At 47.3% G+C, this 15,075-nt stretch overlaps 1 protein-coding gene across 1 annotated transcript in view; it reads right to left on the reverse strand.

Annotated features, from left to right (window-relative positions):
* Nucleotides 1–13,956, reverse strand: part of LOC107101732 (myomegalin-like) — a 35,553-nt gene extending 21,597 nt beyond the window's left edge. Inside the window, exons 1-19 of the mRNA XM_015400750.1 lie at nucleotides 12,778–13,956; nucleotides 10,709–10,846; nucleotides 10,516–10,635; nucleotides 10,345–10,428; nucleotides 10,049–10,258; nucleotides 9,695–9,853; nucleotides 8,865–8,960; nucleotides 8,226–8,363; nucleotides 7,968–8,147; nucleotides 6,868–7,062; nucleotides 6,540–6,794; nucleotides 6,319–6,454; nucleotides 4,476–4,561; nucleotides 4,266–4,396; nucleotides 3,907–4,150; nucleotides 3,268–3,421; nucleotides 2,503–2,619; nucleotides 1,717–2,134; nucleotides 40–308 (exon numbers count right to left, since the gene is read on the reverse strand). Of these exons, the coding sequence (XP_015256236.1) occupies nucleotides 40–308; nucleotides 1,717–2,134; nucleotides 2,503–2,619; nucleotides 3,268–3,421; nucleotides 3,907–4,150; nucleotides 4,266–4,396; nucleotides 4,476–4,561; nucleotides 6,319–6,454; nucleotides 6,540–6,794; nucleotides 6,868–7,062; nucleotides 7,968–8,147; nucleotides 8,226–8,363; nucleotides 8,865–8,960; nucleotides 9,695–9,853; nucleotides 10,049–10,258; nucleotides 10,345–10,428; nucleotides 10,516–10,635; nucleotides 10,709–10,846; nucleotides 12,778–13,920 (4,273 nt within the window). The 5' untranslated portion in view covers nucleotides 13,921–13,956. The remainder of the gene's footprint in view (nucleotides 1–39; nucleotides 309–1,716; nucleotides 2,135–2,502; nucleotides 2,620–3,267; nucleotides 3,422–3,906; nucleotides 4,151–4,265; nucleotides 4,397–4,475; nucleotides 4,562–6,318; nucleotides 6,455–6,539; nucleotides 6,795–6,867; nucleotides 7,063–7,967; nucleotides 8,148–8,225; nucleotides 8,364–8,864; nucleotides 8,961–9,694; nucleotides 9,854–10,048; nucleotides 10,259–10,344; nucleotides 10,429–10,515; nucleotides 10,636–10,708; nucleotides 10,847–12,777) is intronic.
* Between the last annotated feature and the right edge of the window lie 1,119 nt (nucleotides 13,957–15,075).

Genomic DNA, 15,075 nt, shown 5'->3' on the forward strand with positions numbered 1-15,075 from the left:
CAAACCAGACATTAATCTTCTCATTAAGCCTCCATCAACCTCTGAGCACATCAGGAATCCAGAGGGACTCACTTCCACTGATCCCGGCGCTGACCCGCTGGGCCAGAGCGCTGCTCTGAGCCAGCTGCTCCCTGAAGCTCTGGCCCATGTAGTAGTCTATGTCGTTGGCCCTCAGCAGCTCCTCAAAGGCCTTGGTGGTGTCCCCTAAGTGCTGGTTGAGCATGTTGCAGACGCCCCGCCCTTCACGGAGCCGCTGGCGGAGGTGGGAAAGCTCTCTGGCCTGGGATCTGATCAGCGAGTCGAATTTACTGGAAAGAAGCCAGGAGAGAACATCAGGACAGTCGGCTGGGTCAGAGCTTCTTGTCAGGATTCCTGTCTGTGTGTTTGTGTTTTTGTGTTTGTCTCCCTTCCTCCACCAGGAGGCGCCAGGTTCTGGTCCGCCTCTCCACACACCTGCTGATGGTTTCCTCGTTAACAGAGTGTTCTTAAGCTGCTGATTGTCACTACCTCGACGCCAGAGTGTTTGCTAGTTTTGGGTACTCTAGCCAAGCTGAGTTTTGCTGAGTCTAACTGAGCTCTTGTCAACCTGACTTTTAATCTTGCTACTTTTGTCTTTGCCTCTCGGCAGGAAGTCATCCTGCAAACTGGATGTTTAGGACTTTCTCTCCCTGGAAGGATCATCTGTGTTTCAACCTGAGTTGAGGACTGAAACAGGAGGTTTGAATCCATTTTCCCTCAAGAGATCATTTGAGCTTCACACTGAGAAAGGGATTCATCTCCACTACGACCCGTTCAAGTACCGCAGGAAATCTGAGTGGCAGTCAGCTTCTCCGTTCACCTACAAACAACCGCATTCTGGGTAAACCCTGTCCGCCCTCCACCGAATCAGACAAACACTGAAACTTCCGCACACAGACTGGAGTCTAAGAGTCAGCAACTTCTCTGGAAACATGAGTTATCTACCAAATTCTCCTTTTCAAGTTCGAGAATCAAAATTCCTACTGAGCCTGAACTAACCGCAGTGTCCTCCCCTCACCTTCCAGTTCCGGTTGAGCAGTGTTCAGAGCAACACTGGATTCTTCACAAACTCCTAAATAAACCTGTTAAACTTTCCCCTGGTCTCTCTGCATGTGGGTCCAAGCTCTTGATAAAATCATGAAACTTCTGACTCAGCTGAACAGATTTTATCCCGTTTTTATCAGGAGTTTTTCATTTTTTACCCTTGGTTTCCTTCAGATTTTATCCCAATGTCATCCGGAATTCATCCCAGTATATCCAGATTTCATTTTTTTTGTAATTTATATTTTATGTTTGTTTCATTCATATTCACCTTGTTTTTAATTCAGATTTTATTTGGGATTTTACTGTATTTTTATTTAAACTTTATCCTGTTTTAAAGCCATCTTCTGTCCTGGTTTTAAATCAGATTTCATCCTATTTTTATAGTTTTCTTTTTTTCATAATTTCTAAGTCCCGTTCTATCCTGCTTTTCATTCAGATTCAACCCTCTATTTTATTCTTTATTTATCTTTTTGTTAAATTTATCTTTAATGCTGGTTCAATTTAGATTTGATCCTTTTTTATTGATGTCTTCTCATGTTTTATTTAGAGTTTATCCTGATTTTATCACAGATTTAATCTATTCTAATCTCTGTGGTGTTGGATTTTAATTTCCTGCTGGTTTCTGATTAACTTCTGTTCTGCTTTGGGACGTACCCCGGCCAGTTTGCAGAGCTTCCTTCCTCCTTCTTCTTGCCTCCTTTCCTCAGCTGGTCCTCCAGAGCGTCCACTCTGGACGTAAGCTCCTGGAGGTCCTTGTCTTGGTGGCGCTGTGAGGCCAGCCCTCCTCCATCAGAAGACTGCCAGCCCTCATCCTCCTCGGCTCCGCTCAGCGGGGTCTGTGGAGGGAAGTCGCTGGAGGTGGACAGGGAGCGGAGGCGGCTCTGAAGCCCACGGATCACTGCCTGGGAGCGGGACAGCTGGGAGCGGAGGTCCTGGACCAGGCGCTGGAGGGACGACACGTCGTCTCCGTAGACAGAGGTCCGATTGGTGGTTCTGGTGGATCCGCTGCTGCCGGCGGGCCACCACTGGGAGCCGCAGTCCAGAGACGTGCACATCTCCAGGTCATCGAACTCTGCAACATGAAACAGGAGTTGATCAGAACCAGAACCGGCCCATTTAAAAGGAGACTGTCTGTGCATTATCTGAAACCACTTAATTAAACCTGCTGGTTCTCTGGTTTCTGACGCAGATTCATCATTTTTACTGTTATCTTGAAGCCAGTCTATTCAGTGAGTCCGCTTTTGTTAAAGGGGGTTCTGTTTCAGACCACTAGATGGCGCAGCAGATCAAATGGATTTTGATAAATTGTCTCTGATTTATTAAACTTTGCATTCAGAGACAAGGTGCTCTGCTGCCCCCTGCTGTGTGGTTTAGTTTACTACACCAGATGCCGCAGCGTGCTGAGACTGAGGCTTCTGAAGGCTGGGTCAGGGGACTCACCCGGGCTGCTGGCTCCTTCTCTCTCTGCCTCGTTCTCGCTGCGGCCGCAGGTCTCGTAGCCCAGGTCCTGCAGGTCCACCTGGATCTGCTTACTGTCCTGCTGCACGGCTGTCTCTGCTGCAGGAGACAAAGGATTCAGCCCACTGGTCCTGGACACAGACTGGTTCTGGACACAGACTGGTCCTGGACACAGGCTGGTTCTGGACACAGACTGGTTCTGGACACAGGCTGGTTCTGGACACAGGCTGGTCATGGACACAGACTGGTCATGGACACAGACTGGTCATGGACACAGACTGGTTCTGGACACAGGCTGCTTCTGCACACAGACTGGTCCTGGACACAGACTGGTCCTGGACACAGACTGGTCCTGGACACAGACTGGTCCTGGACACAGACTGGTTCTGGACACAGGCTGGTCCTGGACACAGGCTGGTCCTGGACACAGACTGGTCCTGGACACAGGCTGGTCCTGGACACAGGCTGGTCCTGGACACAGGCTGGTTCTGGACACAGGCTGGTCCTGGACACAGGCTGGTCCTGGACACAGACTGGTCCTGGACACAGGCTGGTTCTGAACACAGGCTGGTCCTGGACACAGACTGGTCCTGGACACAGACTGGTTCTGGACACAGACTGGTTCTGGACACAGGCTGGTTCTGAACACAGGCTGGTTCTGGACACAGGCTGGTTCTGAACACAGGCTGGTTCTGGACACAGGCTGGTCCTGGACACAGACTGGTTCTGGACGGCGACTCCACTCACTCAGAAGTTCTCTATAGTCCTTCAGCTGCTCGGCCTGCGCCTGCACCGTGGCCTCTGACACCATCAGCCGCTCCTGCAGCTCTCGGCTCCTGAGCTGAAGCAGAACCGTCTTCTGGCTGAGCGCTGAGGACGAAGCGTCCTGCTGTCCACCGGCCTGGATTCAAAGACAGAACCATCGGGTCCGTTTTACAGAGCTGTTGTTTCTCAGAGGAAAACCACAACCTAAGGCTAAGGGTCATTGTGTGAAATCTGGAGGCTCCTGGACCTCCATCAGAACCTGCAGCTCTCTGTGAGACGACAGGGTTTCTGTAGGAGGCCCAGATGAACAGAAGTGACCCGGTTCAGTTCCAGTTTGGACTCACAAGGTCAAGGTTGTGTTAGAGTTTGGTTTAAATCAAAGGTTCTGGATATTTCAAACATGGAGAGAAAATCCTCCAACGGAACGAGGGACTGTAAGAACTGTAGAACCGATCTGCTGGAAAGTCCGGCTGAGCCTAAGAGCTTTAAACAGAACCACAGCTCGTCTTTGACCAGAACCTCATTAACGTCTGAGAGGTCTTTGCTGCCGGTACCTGCAGTCAGAGCTCTGTCCAGGATCTGCTCGGTTCTAAAGAATGATTCAGAACCGGGCCCTCCTACCTGTGAGGAGCAGGTCTTTGCTCTGTCCTCCATCTTCTGGTCCTCATGGTTCTGAATCCCAGCTTCAGATGGAGAAAGATCTCCATCCCAGATGTCCCACATCCCAGAGCTCTCCTCTTCCTCCTCCACTGTCACATCCAGCTCCTCCTCGTCCTCCTCGGCCCGCCTTCTGTCGGGCCGCAGTCCTTCAGCCAGCTGCAGCTTCAGATCTTCATTCTCTGCTCGCAGGCTGAAGAAGGCTCTCCTTCAGGACACAGAGAGCAGAATTAGAACTGGGCGTTTCCCTGGAAACCGGATCCTGTTTCTGGACAACCATGCAGCTGATGGATCAGCGTCCGCTGCTCCTGGATTCATCTCACCTCATCTGGGATAGTGAGGAGAAGCCAGCTTTCTCCAGCTGACCTCTCAGCTCCACCAGCTCTCTCTCCAGAACCCGTTTGTGCTCCACCAGCTGCTGGACCTCCATCAGACCCTCACCATCCAGCCGGGCCTGTGGGAGAACAGAACATCTCAGTGGTTCCGAGTTTGAAGGGTCATGATGTAGGTGCAGACGGATGGATCAGGCCTACCTCGGTACCAGACTCATCCTCAACACTCTCCGTGAACTCGCTCTTCAGATCTTCATCTGCCTCATCTTCATCACCACAGCTTAGCTCTGCAGAGAGCAGAACAGACTAAGGTAAATGGAGAACCCAGACTGTTTGGATCATCACTGTCTGACAGCGAGGGACCAAACCAGAACCATCTGGACCTTTGGTTTCTTCCAATACCTGATCTAAGCTAATTGGACATGAAGAGAAGGCCGCCCGTACAAACCATGTAGTTCAGAGGGTCCTAAGGAGCAGGACTCAAAAAGGTTTTATGGTTCATTAAAAGCTTCATTATAAACTTTTTGTTAAGTTTATTTTTGTGGCACTAAATGCTTGTTTTTATGGACTGTAGGCTGACAGGAAAGGGGGTATGAGAGAGGTGGAGAGGCATGCGGGAAAGGACTACAGGCCAGATTCAAACCCAGGTCGCATCGAGGACTAAGGCTCCATAAATGGTCTGTGAGCGCTAACCACTGAGCCGCTAAAGCACGACCCGTTATAAACCTTTTGTGTTCCACAAGAAAGATTTAGTAAAAAATCTGCTCACTAACCCAAAGGCAGGAATCCTGCTGACAGGGCTTCATCATTTAGGATGATTAGAATTAAATGACGTTTATTCACATGCTATCCTTTTTCATTCAAAGTTTATCCCATTTTTTTATTTACATTCAGTTTTGTTTCAGATTCTGTTCAGGATCAATTAGATCTATTCCTGTTGTTATTCAGATATTCATTCTGGATTTATTCACTTTATCCCAATGTTAATCAGATTATATTCAGCCATTATTCTAGATGTATTCCCATTTTATCTTCTTTACTCATATTCTATTCATTAGTCAGGATTCAATCAGATCTAATCATATTATTCAGATTTTATTCAGGCTAGTCCATCATCATTTATGATTATATTTAAATGATGTATTTTCTACCATAGAAAGCCTGTCTGAATACAGATAACTTGTGATTTATTAGTGTGTGTAAAGCCAGATTTATTTGCAGTGCTATAATTATAAAGGAGGAGGCGTCTGTGCTTGTGTCACTGTGGGAGAATCTCCTGCAAACATCAAATTCTTCAAATTCACAAAAGGACAGTGCAAAAGCTTTATTGTTTATTAAGAGGTCAGACAAGAATGTCTGCAAAGCGGCGTCTAAGCATCAGTACTTACTGCGCTCCAGTGGGACATTCAGCAAAAACAGATAATAAATAAAGATAACAGACATAAATCACATTCACGGTTATAACAGCAAAGAGTTTGATCTTTTTCTAACACAGAGAAACAAGCTGTTAGTCAACAGAACAGTCGCTATTTAAACAAACACGTTTACTGCTGCCGCCATAACTAAGCACAATTATTACTGTTTAAGCAGAAATACAATAAATATCATAAAACACCCAAAAAAACAAGCACTTTTATTTATGATGAATTTTGGGTATGATTTAAAATCATTATAATTTAATGATAATTATAAATTGACATATTCTGGTTCCTTCAGTTTCACTGATTTAATTCATCAGAATAGTTTAAGTATATCGGACTGTGTGATGATGACTACCCCACCTTTCTTCATCTCGGCTGGAAGGAAACATCATGCTGTTAAAGAGTTAATGAATTAAAATTATTTGACAAACATTGTTTAAAATGTTTTAGAGGCGCTGGAGTCAGAAGTCGGCTTTAAGGAGTTAGCATTTTCACCCAGAACAAGCAGATGACCGCCACCAAAGCTGCTGGTGCTCCTATCGGACGCAGTCACCATGGTGACGGCGCCCTCCGGTGGTGAGGAGGGAACTACAGATACAGCCCCATGCTTCTCTGATGCCCACCTCCAAACTCAGGCAGCCTGTCGTCGGGCTGAGGGGTGTCCTGCTGGAGCAGCATCTCCCTCAGCTCCTGGACCTCCTGGGTGAGGCTCTCCACCAGAGGGAGGTCAGAAGGATCCACCAGCTGCCTCTGAACATCCTGCAGGTCACAGAAACCAACCAGCAGAACATAAACACACAGCAGCAGCAGCAGCAGCAGATGAATGAGGGGGAGGATGCCTCACCCTGACCATCTCCTCCTTCACAGTCAGGCTCCTGCTCAGCGCGTCCAGCCGCCCGGCCTGGCTCCTCCTCTCCTCCTCGTTCTCCTTCTCCCTCATCAGAGCCAAACGCAGCTCCTCCTGTAAGGCTTGGACCTCCAAAGCCAGGTCTGGCGCCGCCTCAGGCTTTGATCCAGAACCTGAGCTCAGCTGCTGGCGTAGCTCCTGGACCCTGGATGCCTGCTCATTCAGAACCTCGCTGAGTCGGCCCGCTGAGTCCTGCATGGAGAGCGGACAGCCTGTCAGTGTAGAAATCCTTCCAACCGTCTTTGTTTCTGCTCTTCTGCTCTACCTGAAGGTACTGGTCCCTGCTGCTGATGGTTCTGAGCAGCTCCTGGACCTGCTCCTCGTGCTCCCGGGCCTGACGGGTCCGGTCAGACATCACTTCCTGGAAGAGTTGGTCTTTCAGCTGTAGGCGGACCTTAAGCTCTTCCAGAACGTGACCAGGAGCAGAATGAACCTGAGGCAGTAAGGAGCAGCGCAGATCCTGCAGGAGAAAAGGAGACAAATCTGATCTAATCACCACAGATTTAATCAGGAAAAATGTTTTTTTTATCTACAACTTTTCATTGTGTGTGATACATGTATGAACAGTTGCACCTTAATCCTTATTTATCCTGATATACTGTATATATATTGTTTATTCTTAATGCACCTTTTTCCTCCTTGTTTGCACCTTCTTTAATTACTATGCCAATATGTGACCAGAGAATTTCTCCGCTGCGAGATCAATAAAGCTCATCTAATCTAATCTAATCTAATCTAATCTAATCTAATCTAATCTAATCTAATCGAATCGGAAATGGAACAACTGAAATACGTCGCATTATAGTCGAATTTCAGTTAAATTTTGCTACGCTTAATTTTTTTCATGTTAAATAACAAACTCTCTTTTAACTTGATTTGGTTAGCTTTCTCTAGCTAACAGAAGCTAAGCTAAGCTAACTTTAGCAGCCATTAATTTAGCAAAGCTTAGTTTTTCTTTGGTAAGCCTTTATTATTTTAAACTAACGTAGCTTAAGTTAACTAAACTCTCCAAAGTTTAACTTTGCTAATCAAAAAATGGCTGAATTAGCTCTTTATTTTAGCTTCTCTTGTCTTAGCTAAGCTTTCTTTAAAAAAGAAATGGTTTTTTACCACTATTTTTTTAAAAAGGGCACATTTTGTGAGATTAGTAAAAAAACAAATCCTAGCTCTGCTTAATTTCTATATTCCTTATTTAACCTAATGTAGCGTAGCTTTACAGAATTTAGTTTAAAGTCTCTTACTGCAGCTTTTATTTATTAGGCTGATTATTAAATCTGAACCAGAACTCCTTAATAAAAGCATGTTGCAGTAGGATGACAGACCATGTGAGACAGATTGCTGTTATTTCTGGGTTTGTCTTCAGACCTGAACCTCCTGCGTGCGAGCGAGCAGCGCCGCCTGCAGCTGATCAATGATGCCATCTCTTTCTCTCAGGATTTGTCTCTGCATGTCCTCTGCATCCTGCTGCTGCGTCTGGACGTTTCTCCAGGCGTTGGACACCTGCTCCAGCTGCAGAGCCTTCCCTCTCAGCAGCGCCTCCAGGCTCTGAGACAAACACGGGGTCGTTGGTGAGCAGGCAGGAAGTAGGACAGCAGAGAGGAGCCGAGAGGAGCTTTTACTTACGGCTATGGTCTCCTGGTTGTTGTCCAGGACGGAGCGCTGCCTCTCCAAATCGCGCTCCTTCTCTCGGAGCAGCAGCTGCAGTCGACGGGCCTCCTCCCCTCTTTCCTCCATGGAGCGAAACTTCTCGTCAACAGCTCGCTGGACAGGAGACAGAAAAACCATCAAGTCTTTTGGAATTTCTTCAGGTTTTGCAAACAAACTTCTAAAAACTGGTTCTGTTTTTAAAGCTCTAACTAAAGATAAAATCCAGAAAGGTTGAAAGGTTTCTCCTTCTAAGCAGCTCTCCTTAAAAACTAGCTGTTTCAGAACCGTGTGCAGTGAGGTTCTGAATCCAGACATCCCCTAAACCATCAGGATGATTCAGGAACACTGAGGCTGGGAGGATATCCATGAAGATCCCTCACTATCCTGTCCAGAAACACCTCCTGCTACAGAAGGAACCACCTGCTGGAGCCACACAGGAAGCCCTGCTAATGGCTCAGTACTCAGTCCAGGCCGTATTTAATGAATAAACATCATACATTCACATTTTTCTGATCCAGAGGGAAGAAATGTGCAGCTGGTTGTGTAGAAACCAGTTAGGTTTTAATCAGGGTTGAAAAAAAAGCTCAGATCTGTTTCCTGTCCCTCATGTTTCACCTCTAACGCTCGGTCTCTCTCTGTGATTCGCTGACGGAGCTTCTGAAGGACAGAGTCTCTGTTCTGCTTGGGTTCCTTCAGCATCTCTGCGTATTCCTGTAGAACAGCAGATGGAGAAGAGTAAATGTGGGACAGAAGCACCAGGATGAACACTTAGCAGAGAAGCAAATGAAGGTAAATCAGCTCTTTATTTAAGGTACGTTTGTGTTTGAGACACTTTTATAAAAAGAATGAAACCATTTCTGCTTTTTAAGGAGAGGTTTCTCTGCAGGTTATTTCTGTCTCCTATAAAGCTATGCTAGCAGCTAAACTGTGCCTAAATCCTAAAAGTGGAACCTTTCATAGTTGTTTTAAGATTTTTTAAGGATTATATCCACATGTTTTGAAATTATTTTGAAATAACTGACAATGTTATGAATATTTTAACTAATTTTGTTTTCACGCTATGCTCGTTATGGTTGTTTGTAAACAGCTGCAATGTTGCTGATGCCTTAGCAGAGGATCACATTTAATTCAGCCATTTAAAAACAAACAGGAACACCAGGGAGATTTTTAAAGGTAAACCTGTTCAGATTTAGGCTTAGCTTTAATATTTATTGTTTTTTATTTTACTGCTGCAGCATCAGAACATTTCTCAGTCACTTATGTGACAGCAGCTCATTGCTCTTTGAAACGCTGTGAAAAGACCAGGACCTGAAACAGCTCCCTGAGGGACTCCACTTTAAAAACCTTGAAGGTTCCATGAGTTTAGCTCCTTCTGTTTATTAGCGTTTTTTTATGGAGCTGATATATTTCCTGGTTCCAGGAAATATTTCCTGAGAACATCTGACCTCCACCAGCTGTTCTTTGATCTGCAGGAAGGTCCTCAGCTCTCCAGTGGTCCGCTCCCTCTCCTCCTTCTCCCTCAGTCTCTCATGCTCGCTCTCTCTCAGCTGCTCGTCCTTCTCCTGCAGAGCTGAGCGAACCTTCTGCAGAGCCAGCTGCAGCTCCTGGGCATCAAACAAAAAGAAAGTCTGAGCCAGAGGACATATCAAAAGACGCTTGTTTTGCATTAATCTGTTTCTACAAATTGCTGAAGGTGTTAACATGTTTATTAGCACATCACTCCAAGCAAATAACCAACAGCACTTATGAGACAGCTATGACCCTGAACGACCATTTAATATAATCTGCATTCTACTCACCTGGCTGTGTCTCTCTGTCTCCCTCCTGTGCTGCAGCGCCACCTGCAGGTCTCTCTCTAGCCTGTCTAGGGCTCGGTTCTGGTCCTCCTGGGTACGGGCCGCCTGCCGCTGGGCCCGTTGACCGGCCTGCAGCTCCAGCTGGGTCTGGAACAGGGACGCCTGCATAGCCAGGATCTCCGCCTGACCCGGAGCGGCTTGGGTACCGGACGGCTGGGGGTCAGAGAAGAGAGACAAGAGGTAAAGTCTAGATGCTGCCTGCAGGTTATGGTCTCAGATGATGGAGGAACAGCCCGAACCTGCATGTGGCTGCGGTTGGCCAGCTCCCTGAGGGAACACAGCATCTTCTTCTGCTCCTCGATCACCAGGCCCAGTTCAGAAACCTGCAAACACAGACAAACATAATCGATTTACACATTTCCCTTCCCTCTATAACTTCTTCTGGTCATCTCCATGACGCATCCTCTCACCTCCGTCTCCTTGGAGTTCACACTGTCAGTCAGGTTTTGGATGTTTCTCTCCTGTTGCTCGGCCAACTCCTGAGCACAACGCAGCTGCAGCTCCATCTCAGCCAGACGCTCCTGCAGCTTCTACAGACGGAGGAAACCGTCGGTCAGACACTGGCGAGAAGTTTTATGCTAGGCTAGGAGAAGGTTCTGGTACCTGGTTCCGCGTCTCGCTCTCTTTGATCTTCACCTGCAGAGACCGGACCTTGTTCTGGGCCTGCTGCAGCTCTCCTACACACTGACCTGCAGCATCCTCGTACCGACTGAGCCGACCCTGCTGCTCATCAATCAGCCGCTGGAAAACACACATCAACCAGGTGAAAACATGCCAGTCTGCTGCGAACGGGAGACAATCCTCCCCACAAGCTTCTGTTCTTCAGCCTCTCTTTGCAAACCAGAAATCTTCTCTTCTTTACACACATGGTTGGAAAAACAATACATCAAATATGGCAGCATCATCAGCAGCAGGGGAGCACAAAAAAAGGAGCCAAACTAAAGGACTATGGAGCGGGGCCCTGTTCTGAGCGCATCTACATCTTCTAGGTTTAAAGCTTCACAGAAGGGCGAGTGCTTTTAGTTTCTGAGTGAAACAAAAAACAGAACCGTCCACCTTTCCGGAACTTTGTGCCACTTTTTCTGCTGATTCCTGAACTGAAAGTGAAAACTGATGTCATCTCAGTCAGATGACTTCCTCAGGAAGTGGTTTCTGTAACTCCCTGTATGCTTCAGACTGTTTGATGACACGCAATTAGACAGTTGTTTTAGTGTCAGACAGCTCGAGTAGGAAAAACCGACCAATGACCGTTTTTGCAAAACAAAAATCAACCAATGTTTGAGTTCAAAATAATGGCTCACATATTACTATATGAAGATTTGGTTTCATGATTGAAATCTACACAATAAAAATGGAATAAATTGTTTTATGAGGATACTTTTATACTTTTGTCTTGATTCACTCCAAACAAGCTGGATTGAATCCAAATGTTTGTCTGCGATTTTTCAGGGCTTGTTATGTCGACCAAAGGTTTGCTCTTACATTTTTTTGGTTCTTTCTATCTAAACCTTATAGAGATATTTTTGGACAACTTTGTCATAAGTGATGATTAACTAGATTGCTTATGGTGGAGCAATATCTTGGGGGCTTGTCCGGGATATTAACACAAAGCTTTAAGGTAAAAGAGGAGATTGTGAGCTGTACTTAGCAAAAACAAATCACCAGCAGAACACCAGGACGGTTTTTAATCACTATTGTTTTTGTGGTTTCTTCTTTGGGTTTGGAAGTTATCAGCTCTTTTTAAGTGTGGGCTGCTCCCATTTCCCACCCAGCAAGGAAGGGGTACATCAGTCCAAACGCCATTTACCTTGGCGCCAGTCGGCCTGGAATATCCATTTATCACAGTGAAAGATACCTACTTAAAACAAATATAAAGGAAAGCTGTGTAATAACCCAGACAATCAGTGGATTAGCTGCAGGTGTGAACAGTGGAAGCTTTTTGTCTTCTTACTCCATCAATACACAGACACAATGAAGCTCATATTATCTACAGTTGGACTGACCAGAAAATGATTTTTTCTCCATTGAGGAGATCACCTCCTTCCAGGATTATAATAGGTCAGGTGCTGAATCGACCCTTGCCACAGTGGCCTGCTCTCATCGCCTTTAGTTTCCTTGTTTTAGTCAGAGTATAAATAAATCAAATCAAACTAGCTTCCCAATGCCACAGTGTGTTCACCTAACAGAATGTGGACAGACTGAAGTAGTCTGCTCTCAGAGAACTTAATAAATCATAACTTGACATTTTAAAGGATGATCTGGTGATCAACCTGACGCAGGAATCCCTGAAGGATCTGCTGCCTACAGCGGTCTGAGGCTTCATTCCCAGCCTGGGAAACAGGGAGAGATGGAAGCACATCCACACTGATCATCTAAATGACAAAGGGAGATATGTAGGCCAACAGACCGAGTGGAGACTGTTGCCAGAGCAACACAGAGGTGGCTAGGATACAGACATAGGAGGGGTCATAACTCTGAGGAGAGTCAGCAGGGAGGAGATGAGATTGAGGCTGAATCTGGATCCGTCTCTCTTCCTGCTCAGTCTGAGCTCTTTGCTGGGTTTTAATGTGGATCATACGGGTGATGAGTCCCGGTTCCCCCAGAGTTAAACCACCTGCTTATCAAGACCTAGAGGGTTTGCATTTGCTCAGTGGTTCTAGTTTCTGCTCTACCTGCTGGAAGCGGAACGGGCCACACCGGATGTAGTCATCTAGCCACTGCTCCTCCATCTCTTCCAGCTCCACCTGCAGCTCCTGCTCTGGACAGAGGATCACCACCTCTGGGATGGCCGGATGGGGGTACGGCTCGCAGAGACCGGCTCCTCCGCCGCAAGGCGACCGCGCTGGGATGGACTGATTCTGCTCCAGTTTGGCTTTCACAAGCACTGGGAGCTTGCTGCCCTGGGGGGGTCTAAGCGGTTGATGTTGCCAGCCCCTCAGGAGGCTCAGAAGCATCTCCAGCCCAGCGGAGGAGCCCTCGCTTCTGGGTTTTCTTCTCATAGACGCCTCCTCGGATTCAGCTTCCTCCTGGATTTTGGGGATTTCTAGAGACTCCTCAGAAGAGGTGGGACTGGGGCTCCTTTTATCAGCCTCTGTCACAGCAGGAGGATCACACAGGACAGTTGCTGCCTCAGAGGCTGCAGCAGCTCTGGTCATGTCCTCCACCCCGACGCTGGCCCCTGAGTAGCCGGTAGACGGGCCACATGAGGTGCTTCTGCGTCCAATTCTCCTGGGCACCTTACAAACGGCCTCATAGTCAGAGTCTGCCACCCGGAGTGCGGCGCAGCCCCTGCATCTCCTGGGCTTCTGCCCAGCATCTGCTCCGGTGCACTGGTGGAGGTGCTGGTCCAGCGCAGGGTCCTCTTTATCTGCCCAGGACTCGTAGACGGAGAACACCAGATCCTCCTGGATCAGGTCTGAGTAGCTGACCTCATGCAGGGCTGACAGATCATCCACTGAGGTGTCCTCTGGACGGTCCATGCTGCTCTCCTCGGGGTTGTTCCTACGGTACAGACCGCCAATGCACTGCCGCAGCCGCTCCTTCTCCAACAACAGCTTGTGCAGGCGCTCCAGGGACAGCGCCTCCACCCGGGCGATCACAGTATCGAAGCGGTACATCCGCTCCAGCATGAAGGTGCACTTGGAGCAGGCGAACTCCCTGCGGCCATCTCGGCTCAGCTCGTGGCCCAGGACATGAGACAGCAGCACCTGCAGGCTGAGTTTGGCTCCAGGGTGGAAAATCCAGCGCCTCTGGTTCCCACAGAGCTCCCGGGCACAGATCCTGCAGGCCTCCTTCATCTTCACCACATCCAGCATCACAGAAGGCTCAGGAGGGATGGATGGATGGATGGATGGATGGATGGATGGATGGAGAAACTTTGGATGTGAATTATGAGATTGAAGAAGGTGTGATGTTTCTATCTAATCCATTGAGGAATCTTCAGTCTGTTTTAAATATGCTCAGATCCTCCCAGACTGATGGATGATGCAGATAAAACAGCTGATGTCCTTTTCCTGATGCAGGAAACCAAATCTCGCCGGTTCACGCAGACAGGACCGAAACAACGCGATCAGCATGATTTCATCACGCAGATCTCCCCGCGGGGCGGGTGTGAGGCTCTCATCATAGACTGTGATTCGCCCCTCCCTAACAAAATGTTCCACATATATATACGGTATATTTTCCTCAGGATGAGTCCAGCTTCGCTCCGTCTCTGCCTCCTTAAATCTCCATCGCTTCTCCTCTCCCTCCTTCTGCCCGATATTTCCCCCGCAGCAGCGGGTCCTGCTCTCCTCTCTACGCGGCTGGGATGGTAAAAAGTCCGGGTACCGGTCTGGTCTCCGGACGCGGTTAACGGCAGAACCAGCTGCGGCCGGAGAGGAAGAGCACTAAGATCCTCTATAACAATGAAGATGCATCACCCCGACGGAGAAAAAAAAAAAAAAGAGTATCTTCAGTCGCGCAGCCTCTGCCTCCGAAGATCATATATTCAAAGAAGATGCACCACTCCAAAGCTAAAAATGAGCCCGGCGATAGAGATGACTCAGCGAAAAACGTCACCATAAACCTCATTTAGTAGGGTTCTTTCAAAAAATGGTATGCCCCCCCCATCCCCCCACCAAACCAAAGTAAATTATCTTTTTTAGATACAGATAGTGTAGAGAGTTTCAGCAGTGTAAGTTTGACCAACAGCATTTACAGACATCTCAAGTTCCAAAAACTGTTACCCACTTAAGGCCAGCAGCTTTTCAAAAACTGTTTATTAACTAACAGTAATTTCTTAAACATTAAAGAGAAAAGTATTGGTCTTTTATTTTCAATACTTTCAATCTTGTAGCCTTGAACATCGGTTGTGCTTACATACATACAGTGCACCTCGCCACTAGCTACGTTTACATGGACACAACTAATCGGATTGAAGGCCTGATCAGATCAAAAATGTTTCATGTAAACATGTCAGACTGAAGATT

The sequence above is a fragment of the Cyprinodon variegatus genome, unplaced genomic scaffold (assembly GCF_000732505.1).
Source record: "Cyprinodon variegatus isolate N-32 unplaced genomic scaffold, C_variegatus-1.0 Scaffold1143, whole genome shotgun sequence".
Classification (NCBI taxonomy): domain Eukaryota; kingdom Metazoa; phylum Chordata; class Actinopteri; order Cyprinodontiformes; family Cyprinodontidae; genus Cyprinodon; species Cyprinodon variegatus.